The sequence below is a fragment of the Melozone crissalis genome, unplaced genomic scaffold (assembly GCF_028551555.1).
Source record: "Melozone crissalis strain CALT ecotype California unplaced genomic scaffold, PUWL_Pcris_2 ptg000027l_1, whole genome shotgun sequence".
Lineage (NCBI taxonomy): Eukaryota > Metazoa > Chordata > Aves > Passeriformes > Passerellidae > Melozone > Melozone crissalis.
This window is the reverse complement of record NW_026535805.1, coordinates 41,989,080-42,002,791: the sequence shown is the minus strand read 5'-3', so window position 1 is coordinate 42,002,791 and position 13,712 is coordinate 41,989,080. Positions and strand designations below refer to the sequence as shown.

The 13,712-nt window shown below is 37.6% G+C and overlaps 1 protein-coding gene across 6 annotated transcripts in view; it reads right to left on the bottom strand.

The window, feature by feature from the left end:
- EPB41L2 (erythrocyte membrane protein band 4.1 like 2) overlaps window positions 1-13,712 on the bottom strand; it is a 108,227-nt gene that overhangs the window by 9,607 nt on the left and 84,908 nt on the right. For 2 of the 6 annotated variants that reach the window (XM_054280521.1, XM_054280522.1), the window contains exons 14-19: window positions 12,027-12,089; window positions 9,128-9,274; window positions 4,857-5,000; window positions 3,810-3,863; window positions 1,083-1,205; window positions 501-599 (exon numbers count right to left, since the gene is read on the bottom strand). In XM_054280521.1, coding sequence (XP_054136496.1) covers window positions 501-599; window positions 1,083-1,205; window positions 3,810-3,863; window positions 4,857-5,000; window positions 9,128-9,274; window positions 12,027-12,089 — 630 coding nt within the window. Of the gene's footprint in view, window positions 1-500; window positions 600-1,082; window positions 1,206-3,040; window positions 3,602-3,809; window positions 3,864-4,856; window positions 5,001-7,700; window positions 7,806-9,127; window positions 9,275-12,026; window positions 12,090-12,316; window positions 12,350-13,712 lie in introns of all 6 variants that reach the window. The other 4 variants (XM_054280526.1, XM_054280523.1, XM_054280524.1 and 1 more) reach the window with 4 other exon arrangements.

Sequence of the window (13,712 nt, the reverse complement as noted above, 5' to 3'; positions counted from 1 at the left end):
AATCTGACAGAATAATCTGTTTTTAAGTATACCCTAAACCTAGAAGAACAAGGATGATGAACATGGAGTCTGGGAAACATTGTTTCAGTTCATCTTGGTGTCATTAACAGGTCTCCTGTGGACCTCAGACAAGTTGGTTACACTAGCAAAGATTCTGCAGGATATCAGTGGGTGAGGACAGGGCTGAACCTGTAAAAATTTTGTTACATACTCATTTGTCCAATACAGAAATAAGGCCTATATGAACTACTGAAAAACCACTAATCATATTTTTCCCCCTCTACATGTCCTATTCCCAGCTATTCCTGCTTATTGATTAGGACTTCTGTCTTCAAAACCTGTACAGAAAGATTTAATTCTCACACATGCCTGGAATGAATCTCTTCCATTTCAAGTTAGTTCTCCTCCATTAATTAGCAGATATACAAAAAACTTCATGCAAATTTGTATTTTGAGGGTCCGGTGTATTTTTTTTAATTAGGACATGAAATATAATTTACCTTTGTGATGTGTGTAGTTGTGGTAGTAGAAATGGACTCTGATGTAATTGTCTGTGCACTCACCAGCACACCAGCATCACCAGCAGCATTTCCATCAAGCTATCAAAAAAAAATGTATCTTTGTATATTGGCATTTAAAAAACTTTGTTTTCACAGGAAAAAAGGCCAGTTTTCCCACTAAACACATTCTTTAATTCAGCTAGAACTGAAATCTAAACAGAACCCAGCCAAGTTTGCAGAGTCAGGTTAGGCCATTATTATGGCCCATTCCTTTGGAGAATTCATGTTCACAGTTATGTGTTCCTTTCAAGAGAAATGAGATATTTTAATAAGTTTCCAAAACTGGATTAAAGTGAGTTATATTTTTGTAGTCAGCAACTAAGTCTTTATATAGTAAAAGAAAATTAAAACTTCTTAAGTAATATGATTTTGTAACACTGCACTTAGCTAATTCATAGCCAAAGTATAATCTTATCTGCTAGGAAAAAACTATATGCTTTTGAAAAGCATTTTTGGACATTATCTATGTTGATCTACATAACTGTAATAAAAAGAAGACTGCAAACGAACCCATCACCATACCTGTGAAGATTCATATGTGATAGTTTTAGTTTCTGTTTGAACAATTGGAATTTCTTTAGTGGAGATTTCAGTTCTCTGCGTGGCATCTGAAATGGTTACCATCTCTGTTTTCACTACTGGAGGCTGTGATGCAAGAAATAAACAATCAATTCAAAAGACAGAAGAAGACTTGTAAAGTGGACCAAGAAAACACAACCAAAAGCTCAAGAAAAGCATAACAGTAAGATAAATATTCGACTGACTTCCCATACAAAAGCATGCAATAAATAAGCAAAATGAAATGAAGATTAATACATCAGCCCTCTAGGATATCCATAACATTCTAGAAAAAGTTAATCTTCTAATAACCTTGTCAAAGTTCAGTGTTTCAGCCAACAGTAAATACCAAAGAGCAATTGCTAAAACAAAGCTGCAACACGTGTACTAAAAATGTGTAAAAGCATCACTAAGAAAAAAATAGAAATCTTAGTTTGCATAAAGAAATTGACAGCTAGATCAGACAGATAAACTTGGTATTAGAACTAATCTGGGAGAATACCTATCACTCCTCAGTCTGCAAATCAGGACTAGAAATTCCATAAAAGTTTAACTTTTTAATATATATTACTTCTGGAAAAGAAAAGCTTTTGCAAGCTGGATTTTAAGCAGTCTAAATTTTTCTCTAAGTCAATGAATTCTTTTGACAAAGATGCTACTATCTAAAATGCCACTTCAACAATTTAAACTAGTGGTGTTCTCTGCAATATCACAAACAAAGCAATTAACCGGGGGTCTGTAAGCTAGTGAACTCATTACTTATCTTATTGGAGTAGATTTTCATTAGATTTAAGAACTAAAGCCTTTTGATATTTTTCTAGATGTATCAGCTTCTATCTTATATTGATTTTGAATACACATAGGGCAAAATCCCAGGGAAAAAACCCAAACACCCTTTTGTGCTTGCACACACAGCAGCCCATCTTCCCCTTTTTCCAAACTATCTATGCTTTTAGGAAGTGTGGGAACTTGTAAATTTTAAAAGTCTGATAAACTAATTCTTTCACATCATTAATCAGAACAGCTATGTAGGCAAAAGACAACAAAAGAAAGAATGTGAGTTGTTTCAATTAAAAAAGTGAAGAAAAAAAATTTGCCACCATTACAAGAACAAGCAGGTAGAGAACTACAAAAAAACTCACCAAACTGGTGAAAAACTCAGCAGAAGATCATGATAAATTTATAAAGGCATACATGCCTGACTTTCATTTTTTCCCTTTCTGCTTCTTTATCACTTGCCCAGTAAGGAACTCTTCAACCTTGTTTGGCTTAAAACAACTGGTTGTGACAGGAACTCAAGCATGCTTCCTAAATATCTACTGCACTAGAGGACTTCAGAGAAACATTGTGATACGAGCCTCACCACTTAACAGTGCAGTGCTCTCACCCTCTGCAATTTCTAGCCATCCATATTCTAACCTACAAATCCATACTGTTTTGTTGAATGAGGGGAAAAAAGGCAGGAAAAGTAGTCAGTGAGTACGCGGAAAAAAGAAACAAAAATTTCTGACAGGTGCCTTCTAATTTCAATTTGCAATAGTTTTCCAATCACAATTACATGTCATGGACTTGTCAAAAACAGTTGACAAATAGACAAGACAAGACTTAAAACACTGGAAACACGTAAATAATAAATACACATTACGTATGTGCATATAAAATATGGAGGAGATAAAAAAAGAGATCTCAGTCTTCGGAAGGTTTGCCTTTACTGGTGATTTTCACTCAGTTCTAGCAAAAAGTCAGAAACCATAACTGAGGGAGACAGAATTTCACTGCTCATCAATGGTTTCCCCTTCCAAATGATCTGAATCTTGTTGGATGCCAGAAGACGTGGAGGAATAGGAGAAGAAAGGCAGGCATATTTTCACCCCAAGAAATAGGTCTGCTTAATCTAGTTGTTATACTGTTCTACCATTTACCTCAGAACAACAAATTAATTGTGGTGCAACATCAATGTCAACATGAGACACATCTCCATTGAGTTTCAGCTGTTCCTCCTCTTTTTCTTCACCTACATCTTGCTTAATTTGCTCTGACAAATTCTTCTCTTCTGTAGCTACAGTAACTGTATTTTCCTGGACCAAATCTTCAGCTGTAACTTGTGTGTGCTCAACTGGTACATTTAGTTTACTGCCTTCTGGTATGGCTTCCACGTGCTGCGTATTTTCTTCGTGTTCTTTCCTTTTCATGTCTTCCTCTTCTTCCTGTTCTTCCCTGATGACTTCCTCAATTGCCCTATGATGTGGATGGTATTCTCCCACCTCTTCATCCTCACTCTCACTACTACTGCTGCTGCTGCTACTATCTGATGGCAATGACGAAGAGTCCTTTTTTGACACGTGCTCCACCTTACATGTCTCCCCAGCATCAGTGGTAACTTGCATTTTCCCTTTGTTGGTTTCGTCTACGACTAGTGTTTCTTCTATCCCAAACTCTGCCTGCTTCTTCTCCTCCACTATGTCCAGAGTCTCATGTGAACTCTGCACAAAAAACATGGATGAGGATAAACAAAAGAAGAGTATATGAATAAATTAAAATGATGAAAATAAAATTAGCCAATAGCTGGTTCATGTCATATGGAAGACAAAAGATGATTGTGATGGTTAACTGAAAAAAGAAAGAAGGAAAGAATGAAGATGGATTGGAAGAGTTAGAGCCAAATTTAGTCATGGAAAAAATCTGCAGAACCTTATCAGCATCGCTGACTCCAGTACAAGGCCCTTCTGCTCTGGAAGCATGTCTCTGTGAAACAAAAAGCAATCAGAGGACAATAATCAATGCATAACCCTTTTCAACAGTGCAACAACCTCCAAGCAAGCTTTTAAGAATGCGTACACATGATACTAGAGAGATGCTACATATTCACTGCGAGATGCTAGTTGCCTTACACTTCATCTAAATATTCAATCAAAAGTAGGTAAGAACTATGGAAATTATTATTGGTGTAAGAATTGAATTATGAAAGCCTGAAAATAAAAAGCATGAATGTAGTAGCCAGTGATGCTACCGAGGCAGTTATTTCTCTCAGTTAAATCAGGAATTAAGAATAAATAATATTAAACAAAAGTAAACAGAAAAAATAATGTTCTACTACCAGTTTGCCATAATTTAAAAAACAGTAGAAGGGCATTACTGCAAGGTTTTATTAGTTGTTTGTCTTTGGTCTATTACTTTATGCAACTTAATAGATAATGAGAGGAAGACTGCTTAGGGTAGTATGTTGTCAGAATAGCAAGACATGATTACAAAAGAAGGTCCTATAAGAATTCAGTTTGGAGCTAAAAGGATGATATTAAAGCAGCTTTACTAGTATTTGTTCCATAACAAAATAATGACAGCTATCTGAAAGCCCGCAGTAAATGATGTATTAAGGTGTCAGGTTTTTTTACTCGAACATACATTTAGTGAACAGTCTGCAGCAAAATTAAGAGCCCAAATGAAAGGCATACAAAAACCAACACACCATCTGTGACTTAATCCTAGCTTTTATGGCTGTTTACCTAGCGCAGCACCTACGGAGCGTAAGCTTAGCCCAGCACTGATTCCTCCCTGCTTCTGGCGCGCTGCAGGTGCAGAGTTACGCTTTGAGGCAGGCACGCCGCTCTAAGGCAGCCGGGACGGAGGGGAGCAGCCCGGAGGGGAGCAGCCCGGACCTGTGTCTGTCCCTGTGCCTGTCCCTGTCCCGGCGGGATCCGTCCCGTCCCCGGCGGGCCCCGGCCCGCGCCCGAGCAGCACCTGGGGCCCCGGCGCGGCGGCGCCCGTCTGCTCCCCCGCAGCGCCCTCTGCTGGCCCCGGGCTGGCGGCGGCGAAGGGCCCGCTGGTGCCGGCGCCGAAGCGCTCCTTACTAAACAAAATGGAGGTTATCTCCTCTTCCAGGCTCTAGACGGGTCAGAGAAGGGAAAGGACAGAATTAGACAGCGGCGGACGGAGCGGCAGCCACCTACAGAGGAGAGGTTTTGCAAGAGAGAGACGTGACAGCAGGAGCAGAGGCACGGACAGCGGGGACACAGCACAGCTGGGGCTGCGCCTCCAGCGCGCACAACACACCGTGCGAACGGAACACATCGACACTTACACACCGACACTTACACGGACTCCCCACACAGCGCAGTTTACTTAGCTGGTAACTCCGTATTTACTACTGGGATTTTTTCCCCTTTTAAAATCCATTTCTGATACCTTCTAAAGCCCAACTTGATCAGAGCTGTAGGGCTGTCAGACATATTTGCTTAGAATACATACCCACAGCGCTGAAATGATAAAATATTTCTTACTTTATAACAAATTATATATATATATTTTTTTTTAATACTTAAATATGCTAAGCGAATTCATGTTGATTAAAAATCTGTTTTGAAAAAGCCTTTCCCATTTCAGTGGGAAAACTTGTATTTCTCAAACATACATGAAAGGTGACACATTGCTTTAAAGCATATGTTCATAATCTGGTCTATTTTCTGTAGGGCTAGAAATCTGTATGGTTAAGCAGACTTTGAAAGTTCACGTGGGTACATGACTCTGAAAAAGCTACAATTCTTTATTCCAGATTTCATTCCACAAGCTCTGGTAAGAAGTTAGAAGTAAAAGTGGTTAAAATAAAAAACCAACAACGTACAAATGCGTAACATGGACAAAACAGACATGCTGACAACATTTCATGAGATGCATTTCAGCCTTCCCGAAGGGCACTGCAGAGAACCATGCCAGAAGCAGGCGCCAGAGGAAAGGTGCCATGCACACAGCCTGGGCGCTGCCCGTGCCAGCAGGGATGGGCAGTGTGAACTGACAGAGGTTACACCGTGCTACTCTACGGACACTACAGCGCGGATGGCATGCAGAAGAACAGAGAAGGGAAAAGAAAAAGAACCCCTAACTCGGTTTTTAATTTTCCTACGCTAAAATTCAAAGTTTATTTCAATGGTGGCTAAGAAGAGTTAACAGGAATGCAAGTTTTTTAATCTGCCTCCATGCAACATTGAATATCCAACAGGGGGATGTATTTGTTATTCCTACTTTCTTTCCCTAGATTACTCCACCCAAGAAACATTCGTCTATTAACAGATTACATCAAAAAGCAAAAATGTTCATGATCCTCTTTTCATTGCACTCTGGTACCTTGCTTTCTGATCGCTAAAAAAAGTAAAAAGAAGCAAAAAAACCCAAAAAACCCGCAGGGGAAAACCAAAATCTTTGTGTGGCAGGTGGTCTGTGTGCATCTCTATCCCTGCTGCCCCATATATATATAAAACTAAAGACAGGCACATATCATCATCCATCTTTCAGCATTTTCCCACCTTCAACTTTCTGGGTCTTCCAGTCTGTCAAAATGAAAACCCCAGTCACACAATTTGTTTCATAATGTAACCCCTGTTCCCTGGAGCATTTAATAAAAAGGATTAAATTTATAGATAGAATTCATCAGTTTTGTATTAGCCTGTGTTTAAATTCGTGGCAAATTCTTCTTGTAAAAAGTCATACAGTCCAACATGAAATACTGTTTACAAGCTGTGGGGGATGGATTAAAGAAAAAAAATATTCTGGGTATCCATAAAATAGAAATATTTCTTCTATTTGCGATACATATCAATGTGTCAGTTTTTGTTTAATTAAGTCACAGATGCTGTGCACTTGCAGGAGTGTGGTGGATCTAGAAGTATAGTCACACAAATGAGATGTACTCAAAATAACATTTCTAGGACACAGACAATTACTTGTAAGCATTTTCGCTGAAGCAAAAGAAGAAAAAGAACATTAGCAGTGGTATCCCTGCATAATTCTAATCTATTATTCAGCTATCCTAAAGGACAGGCAAGGATTAACAGGCATCCATCAACAAATAATTCAGGATGGAAACACAATTCCCCAAATGTCATATTTATATATGTTAGTGAAATATGTGCCAGCTTCACATTAACCTAATAGACCAAAAGTGATATAAAAAAGGAACATCACAATTGCTCATCATCACTATCAACTGCTACTAGTCCCACTGGTAAGAGAGCTTTTCATTGCATAGATGTTATCAGGGACAAAGCCTTCCTCTTTTCCTTAATGAAAAAGAGAGGTACAGAAGTGCAGACGTTTTCAGAACAGGTTGCTTTTGAAATGAAGCTGCTTACACAGCATTAGTGACTTGAATAATCATTACATAGTGAACATACAAAGCAAAAGTTCTTGTGTGAAGTGTCAAATAACTGCAAGCAACTATTTCCGTATAGAAAGAAAATACATGTTTTGCTGTCATCCTAGACACATCAAATACAGCAATTTTCCAGTACTGAACAGTAATGAAACACTAGGTTTCTTTTTCAGTGGCCATTCAGAACTTCATGGTTAGTCTGATGTTTAAGTAAAACATTGCTGGCATTCATATATATGTGAATATATGTGAATCTATGCACATATACAGAGAGATCCTGGTTTACAACTCAACATTCTCCTTTCAGTACTGGCTTGAAAAAATTATTTCCTTCAAGGGAAAAAAAAAAAAAAAAAAGAAAAAAAGAAAGAAGTGCCCAAGCCACCAAGCTAGCCCACAGCAGATACAGCAAAAAGAGCAGCAGGTTTCAGGGCAGCCACCTTATCGGTTTCCTCTGGTTTTGCTCCAGCAGTCCATGGCATTGTAATCCATTGTTTTTCCTTCCCAGGCAGTGTTTTCACTTGGAAAATGTGGTCTCCTTTTTTCTATTTGGTTTTCATTTTATAAAGCCAGTGTAAATCAACAAGCAATGAGACAGATATACACTATACATAAACGTAAAATCAAATCATCTGGAAGTGACAGAACATACTAGATGAGCAAAAAAAAACCAACCAAACCACCAGATATAAAGTAACTTGCAGGGGCCTCAACTTCAAGAGAAAGAAATCAACACAGAAAATACATACAACCATATAATAAAAATTAACTTAAACACTTTTATATGAATGCCTGTTTCAATCTATGACCAACATTTGTACCTGTGCATATAACACTATAGGTAGAAATATTAAGGTACTACTCAGAAATTTGAGGAATTTCTTGTCAGTAACCACAAATTAACAAACTAAAGAAGTGATGCATAGTTAATTGTTGTTGTTCTTTGTATGTACATACTCACAGTTTGGATAGCTTATAGATCTTACTGAAATAATGTCATATTATCAAAAATAATTTTGTAGCATCAGGCCTGCTTAATTGAAAGCTCACTTTTCTGTGGACTAAAAGAAAGCTGAAGAATTTAAGGGGATAGGACAACAATACATTTAAGGAAGGAAAGGTGGGAACCATGGTGATAGACAAGGACAACAGCACAACAAACTGATTTCTTTGAAAGACTGATGTACTCATCTACTGTATGAAAGAAACAGTCAATAACCCAACAGAACTATAAGTTTGACAACAGCATAAGAATTTTGGCTAGGTTTCTTGCTACAGGCATTGAGGGCAATATTTGTAGAAAACTCTATTCCACACTGCTGTTTCAAAGTTCAGTCAGAAAGGAGAGGTAGAGAGAAGTAGATGAATTTATCTTACAGACTTTTAAAGACTAAGATAGGTAAATTTTAACAACTACATTAAATGTGTCCTGAAGTCAACACTGTAAATTAACTGATCACATCAAATCCTTCTGAAACAAAAAACAGACTGAGTGTGTATTTATGCACAAGCTGTCTATGAAGAGATAAAGATACAGAAAAGGAAGGAAAAGTTCTACTGTCACTGAAAAATTATTTCTATCAATCTGTGTAAATCAGCATGAATTTTAAAATACCTTTAACAGACAGGGAAATGCTGCCATCACTACTGTTTTCTTCTAATTCAGTTGTTCATGTAGAAGAATAAAATTCCACCCACTCTTTAAAGTCAGGTCCAATAGTAATGGTAAAAAAGTTAATGTATACTTAGTATAAACAAATATTACATCAGACAAATAAAGTGTTAACCTGAAGGACAAACTGCATTTGCTGTATGACATGGAGGGTTGTATGGGAAGGCATGCAGACAGGTGTGGGCAGTGACATACCCCTTGTGTCTGTAGGGACAGAGGTGTGATACGCCGCTTTTCCCACTCATTGGGGCGTGGTTCGGGAGTGGATTCCATGAAATTGCGCTTGAGCTCACTAATGCTAGCCTGGTGTTTCAGTAAGTCGTCCTGGGTCTTATCCAGGTCCTAGCAACCCGCAACATAAAACAAAGTAGGACAAAACACGACAACAAAAGCAAACTTAATTGGAAAAAAAAAAAGAAATAGAAGCAGCCAAACCAAGAAAAGTGCCTTGTGTCTGAAATGGGCATCTCCTTTGTAGTGCCTCAAAATAAAAATGTTTAAGACTATAAGGGATCGAGATTTTCTGGTTTTGTTTTCGTAGTGAAGGTCTTACTCATGTACTGTTTCTTCCATGTTTTAAAGCAAAGGAAAATAATGCTGTACATGGTTTTAGCAAAGATCTACTTTCATCCAAAACATGACACTACTAGTCCTTTGAAACAATAAATTCCAGGAGCTGTTTGTTTTTGCCTAAAATTTGTAAGACCAGACACAAGCGTTTCAGGGTACTGCACAGCTGTAAGAAAGAATAGTTTGACCCAAAGAGAACAAAAATGCATCTTTTTTGATATTACGAGCTCCATGAAAAATACTTACATCTGTGAACACAATACTACAAGGCCAAATATCCAAGCAGCTAACACCTGCTTAGCTTCAGAGACACAACATCATCGTGCCTCTCATGCAGGCTTAAACTTACTGGAAGAATCAGATTTAAAGGCTTAAAACCCGTTACCTGCCAATTCTACTTTTAAGAACCTGACAGCAGACAGACAAGTACGAATAGTTTTTGTGCATGCCAGTACCAGGAAAATGATCTAAATTGCACCTCCATAGACCAGTCCCCCCCAAAGGGGACACCACAGTGGGAACTGGATTTTCTCATGACCATTGAGGCCAAACTGCAGCACCTTGGATCAAATAACTACAAGGTTTTCTTTCACTTTGTACCAGCTACAGGGCAGAAGTAAAGTTCAAGAGCTATGCCAAAATGTAACTGCTCTAGTAACCAGACAAAAATATATATGCTTAGCTTTCTTATGAATTCATTGTCTTCTAAACACAATGCCTTGGATTTTGTGAGAGAAGCAGATTTCACCCTGCTTTCACATTTGTCCTCTTTCCAGCATTCCAGGTCTCAAGAAAAGCCCATGTTGCTTATGCTCACTCTAACACAAGAATATTTTTTTCAGTAGTTTTCCATAGTAATATTCAAGTTTAAGCCTCAGATCCCTTTTTAGTAAAAAACTGAAAGACTGAAGACTGACATGAAATATTATCAATGCAGACATAATTATTAAGGAAGCTTTTTCAAAAGAATGTAAGCAGAAGTAATTATGTAGGCAAAGAATCTGGATTTTTTACAAGGATTTTAAATACTTTTTAGCAGAACGTTCTAAAATCTACCATTTAGGTTTAGGATTTTTATTGTCAGTGATTGCAATGCAAAGATGCTTCACATTAAATCAAGCAAAACCCACACCCCAAACTCCTTAGTTTCTCATTTCTTTTCACTTGCATGTTCAGCCCCAGTAAGGGTTTGGTGCTGCTGTACATCCATTTCCTAACCTTGTGGATAAACCAGCATGCATTTTGAACATTTGAACCTCTCCCCTTCTGGCAACTCTGTAGGTTTGTATTGTCACAGGACCACTTTTCATCCGGGACTAACAAATGAGACTTTAAAATATGTCCCCCTAAAGTTTGTATTTTCTAAGTGAAGTAAAATCTTATGCCAAAGGCATTCTATTATACAAATGAAGCTTGTAACAATCCCATCATTATTTTGAGACCTGTCTTGGCTTGACACAAGGCACATTTCCTGGACTTGATCAAAGCACAGTTATGCAATGCACACTTTCAGTGCTTCAGTAAGTTATACACAAGCAAAGTTTCAGTAGTGATCAAAAAGCTGCAAAAAGCCATAAAACATTAGTTGGGTTACTGTGATCCACACATCATCTTATTATTGAACAAAACAAATGATTTTTTTAAAAACTGTTTTTGTGACAAAGGGAATTATTTATAGCCCCATCTGGACGAATGAAATAAAGACAGCTGTAGGATTTTTTAAAATATCTTCAGTTACTAGCTTAAGTTATTAACCACAAGTTAAATGATACTAATAACAACTACAGTGATGGATAAAATAATCGAGATCAGCAATCTATACGAAAGTTCTTATAATAAAAAAATCTCTACTTCAGTGACAATGCACTACACATGAATATACTGTTCAAAGCTCTTTGCTGTTGCTCATCTGCAATGAAAACCAACCTTAAGGAAGCAAAATTTACTTTCATTTGAAAAGGAAAAAAACCCAGCAAATATTTCCAAAGATATCCAAACATTCCCTTTGAATATCTGATCCTTGCATCATTTTTCAATGTTCCTAAAACCAGTGTCAGAACCAGAATTAGCTTCCTATACTTCTACTGCTTGCCCCTTACTAACTCTATTCAGCTAATGTATTTGAGGAAGGTTGATTAAACTGGCAAAAGCTGGAAACTCTACTCATCTGATTATGCAAACATTGAGGTACAATGTACAAAAATCCATTTGGAATTATGAATTGCACCCATGTGTCTGCTGTATCTAAACAGGGCTATTATTCCCAGTTGTCACCTTGAAAACATTTAGCAAAAATGCACAAGTTGACATTCAGTGTTCTAGCTGAGAGTTGGTTGTGGGTATTTTGCATTTGTTTGGGTTTTGTTTAAACTCAGAAACTAGAATGGCAACATGCAACATTTCCAAGCCAGTTTTCCCCATGCACTTCATGCAGTGTGACCATAACAGCCTGCAGGTGACCTCCCATCCCATGCAGCCTGGCAGCCCGTGAGAATGGAGAGAACTTTTTGTATTACATACAAACCTCCAACATTAAATTGCTATGTCTGACATAAATATTTTCCCCGTCTACTCTCAAGGAACTGATCTGTGAAATTGAGCCACAGAAACAAAAAGAAAACAAAAACAAAACAAAAGAACATAAAATGGACCAGCAAATAAATAAAATAGGACCCTTACTATCAGACAGTTAAATAAAGGAAATAAAATGGTGAGGTGAAAAGGCACTATTCAGACAAAACCCACAGCAAATTTAGGGTGCTAACAGGGCAGGCAGCCACGGCCAGGTTCAATTGTACAAGAACAAGCAAGCACCTTCTGCTGTGCTTCCTCCTCTTCGTGTTCCACCTGTGCGAGCGCATGACAAATTACCAAGAAAAGGAAGTGTTAACACTGGCTTACAGACTACCACAGAGGCTTCATCTCTTTGTAAATGCTGCAAAGCGTGCTGGATTTTACAGACCTTTACTTTTTCGGCCCCAGATGTTGAAATTAAGCGACTTGGGTCTTCTTGCACCTACATTGTTGTAGAATGGCTGAAGTAATTTTTGGCATAAGTGGCATGAAAAATGGAAGTTTCACACTCTGTCCCTTTCTTGCTGCACTTTTTATTGTTTACCAGGTGAAAATTTAAGAATGAGTAACAAACAAAAATGATATGCATAATTTCTATGATAAGTGACTTAAATTCTCTAACAAACTGATGGGAAAATGGAATCTAATCCAGGAGTTATTTTGGGAAAAGAGTTTAGGGTTCAAGTCAAACACTTAAACACTGTATTTATGAACTGTCTTAAATTTTAGGAATGTTGTTGTCTTGGGATGAATTATTTGCACACACACACATACACCCCTCGTTAAGTGAATATATTTATTCTTAAACTGCAATTCATTCTGTGGGCAATTTTCTGTAGCTAATCTTCATATCTTATCTCCAAGTATTCTGAATGCCTTAAGGAACAGCATTCTTTAAAAGGTGAACCACTTCACAGTTATCTTTCCACAAGTACAAATATCAAGTGGCAATGTTAGGAAAAGATGCATTTACAAGTCAACACTGTGCAAATCCATAAATTTGAAGATGGATTTACTGCTCATACTGTTGCATTTTGGATTCTGTGTGAATGATATGGTACGTATAACATTTTTATTAATTTCTGACTCATCTGGGGTTCTGTTTTCTGTAACTGAACTAAAAATTATTGATCGGATTAGGCTATGGAAAAATGGAGAAAATCCTAAGTCATGTTTTTCATTATTTTATACTTAGACTGGTATTATAATGGCATTGTGTCATATTTAGCAAGTCTTTAATACGTACATTGATTTAGCAAACTTTGTTAAATTCAACATTAAACAGATCTGCCTCTATTTTGATTCTATAATAATTGCTTTAATATCTTATTTGAGGATCAAAATAGAAGACCTTTTTCTAGTGGCATTGCTGTAACATGTGCAGCAGACATAAGGAAAGGAGGCAGTTTGTCAGCCACTCCACATGATCACAGCAACATACTGGTGTGACTGAGGCTTCTGTAGACTTTAGCAGTGTATTCCAAAGAATGCTCAGATTTCAGTGACACAGTCTAACATAACCTGCAATCCCAGCTAATGAACAAAATCAGTCTCAACTGCTACTAGAGATTAACCAAAACATGTAAAAAAAGAAAAAGTGCCTTGGACAGACTCAGCTTTGCACACACCCTTGTAG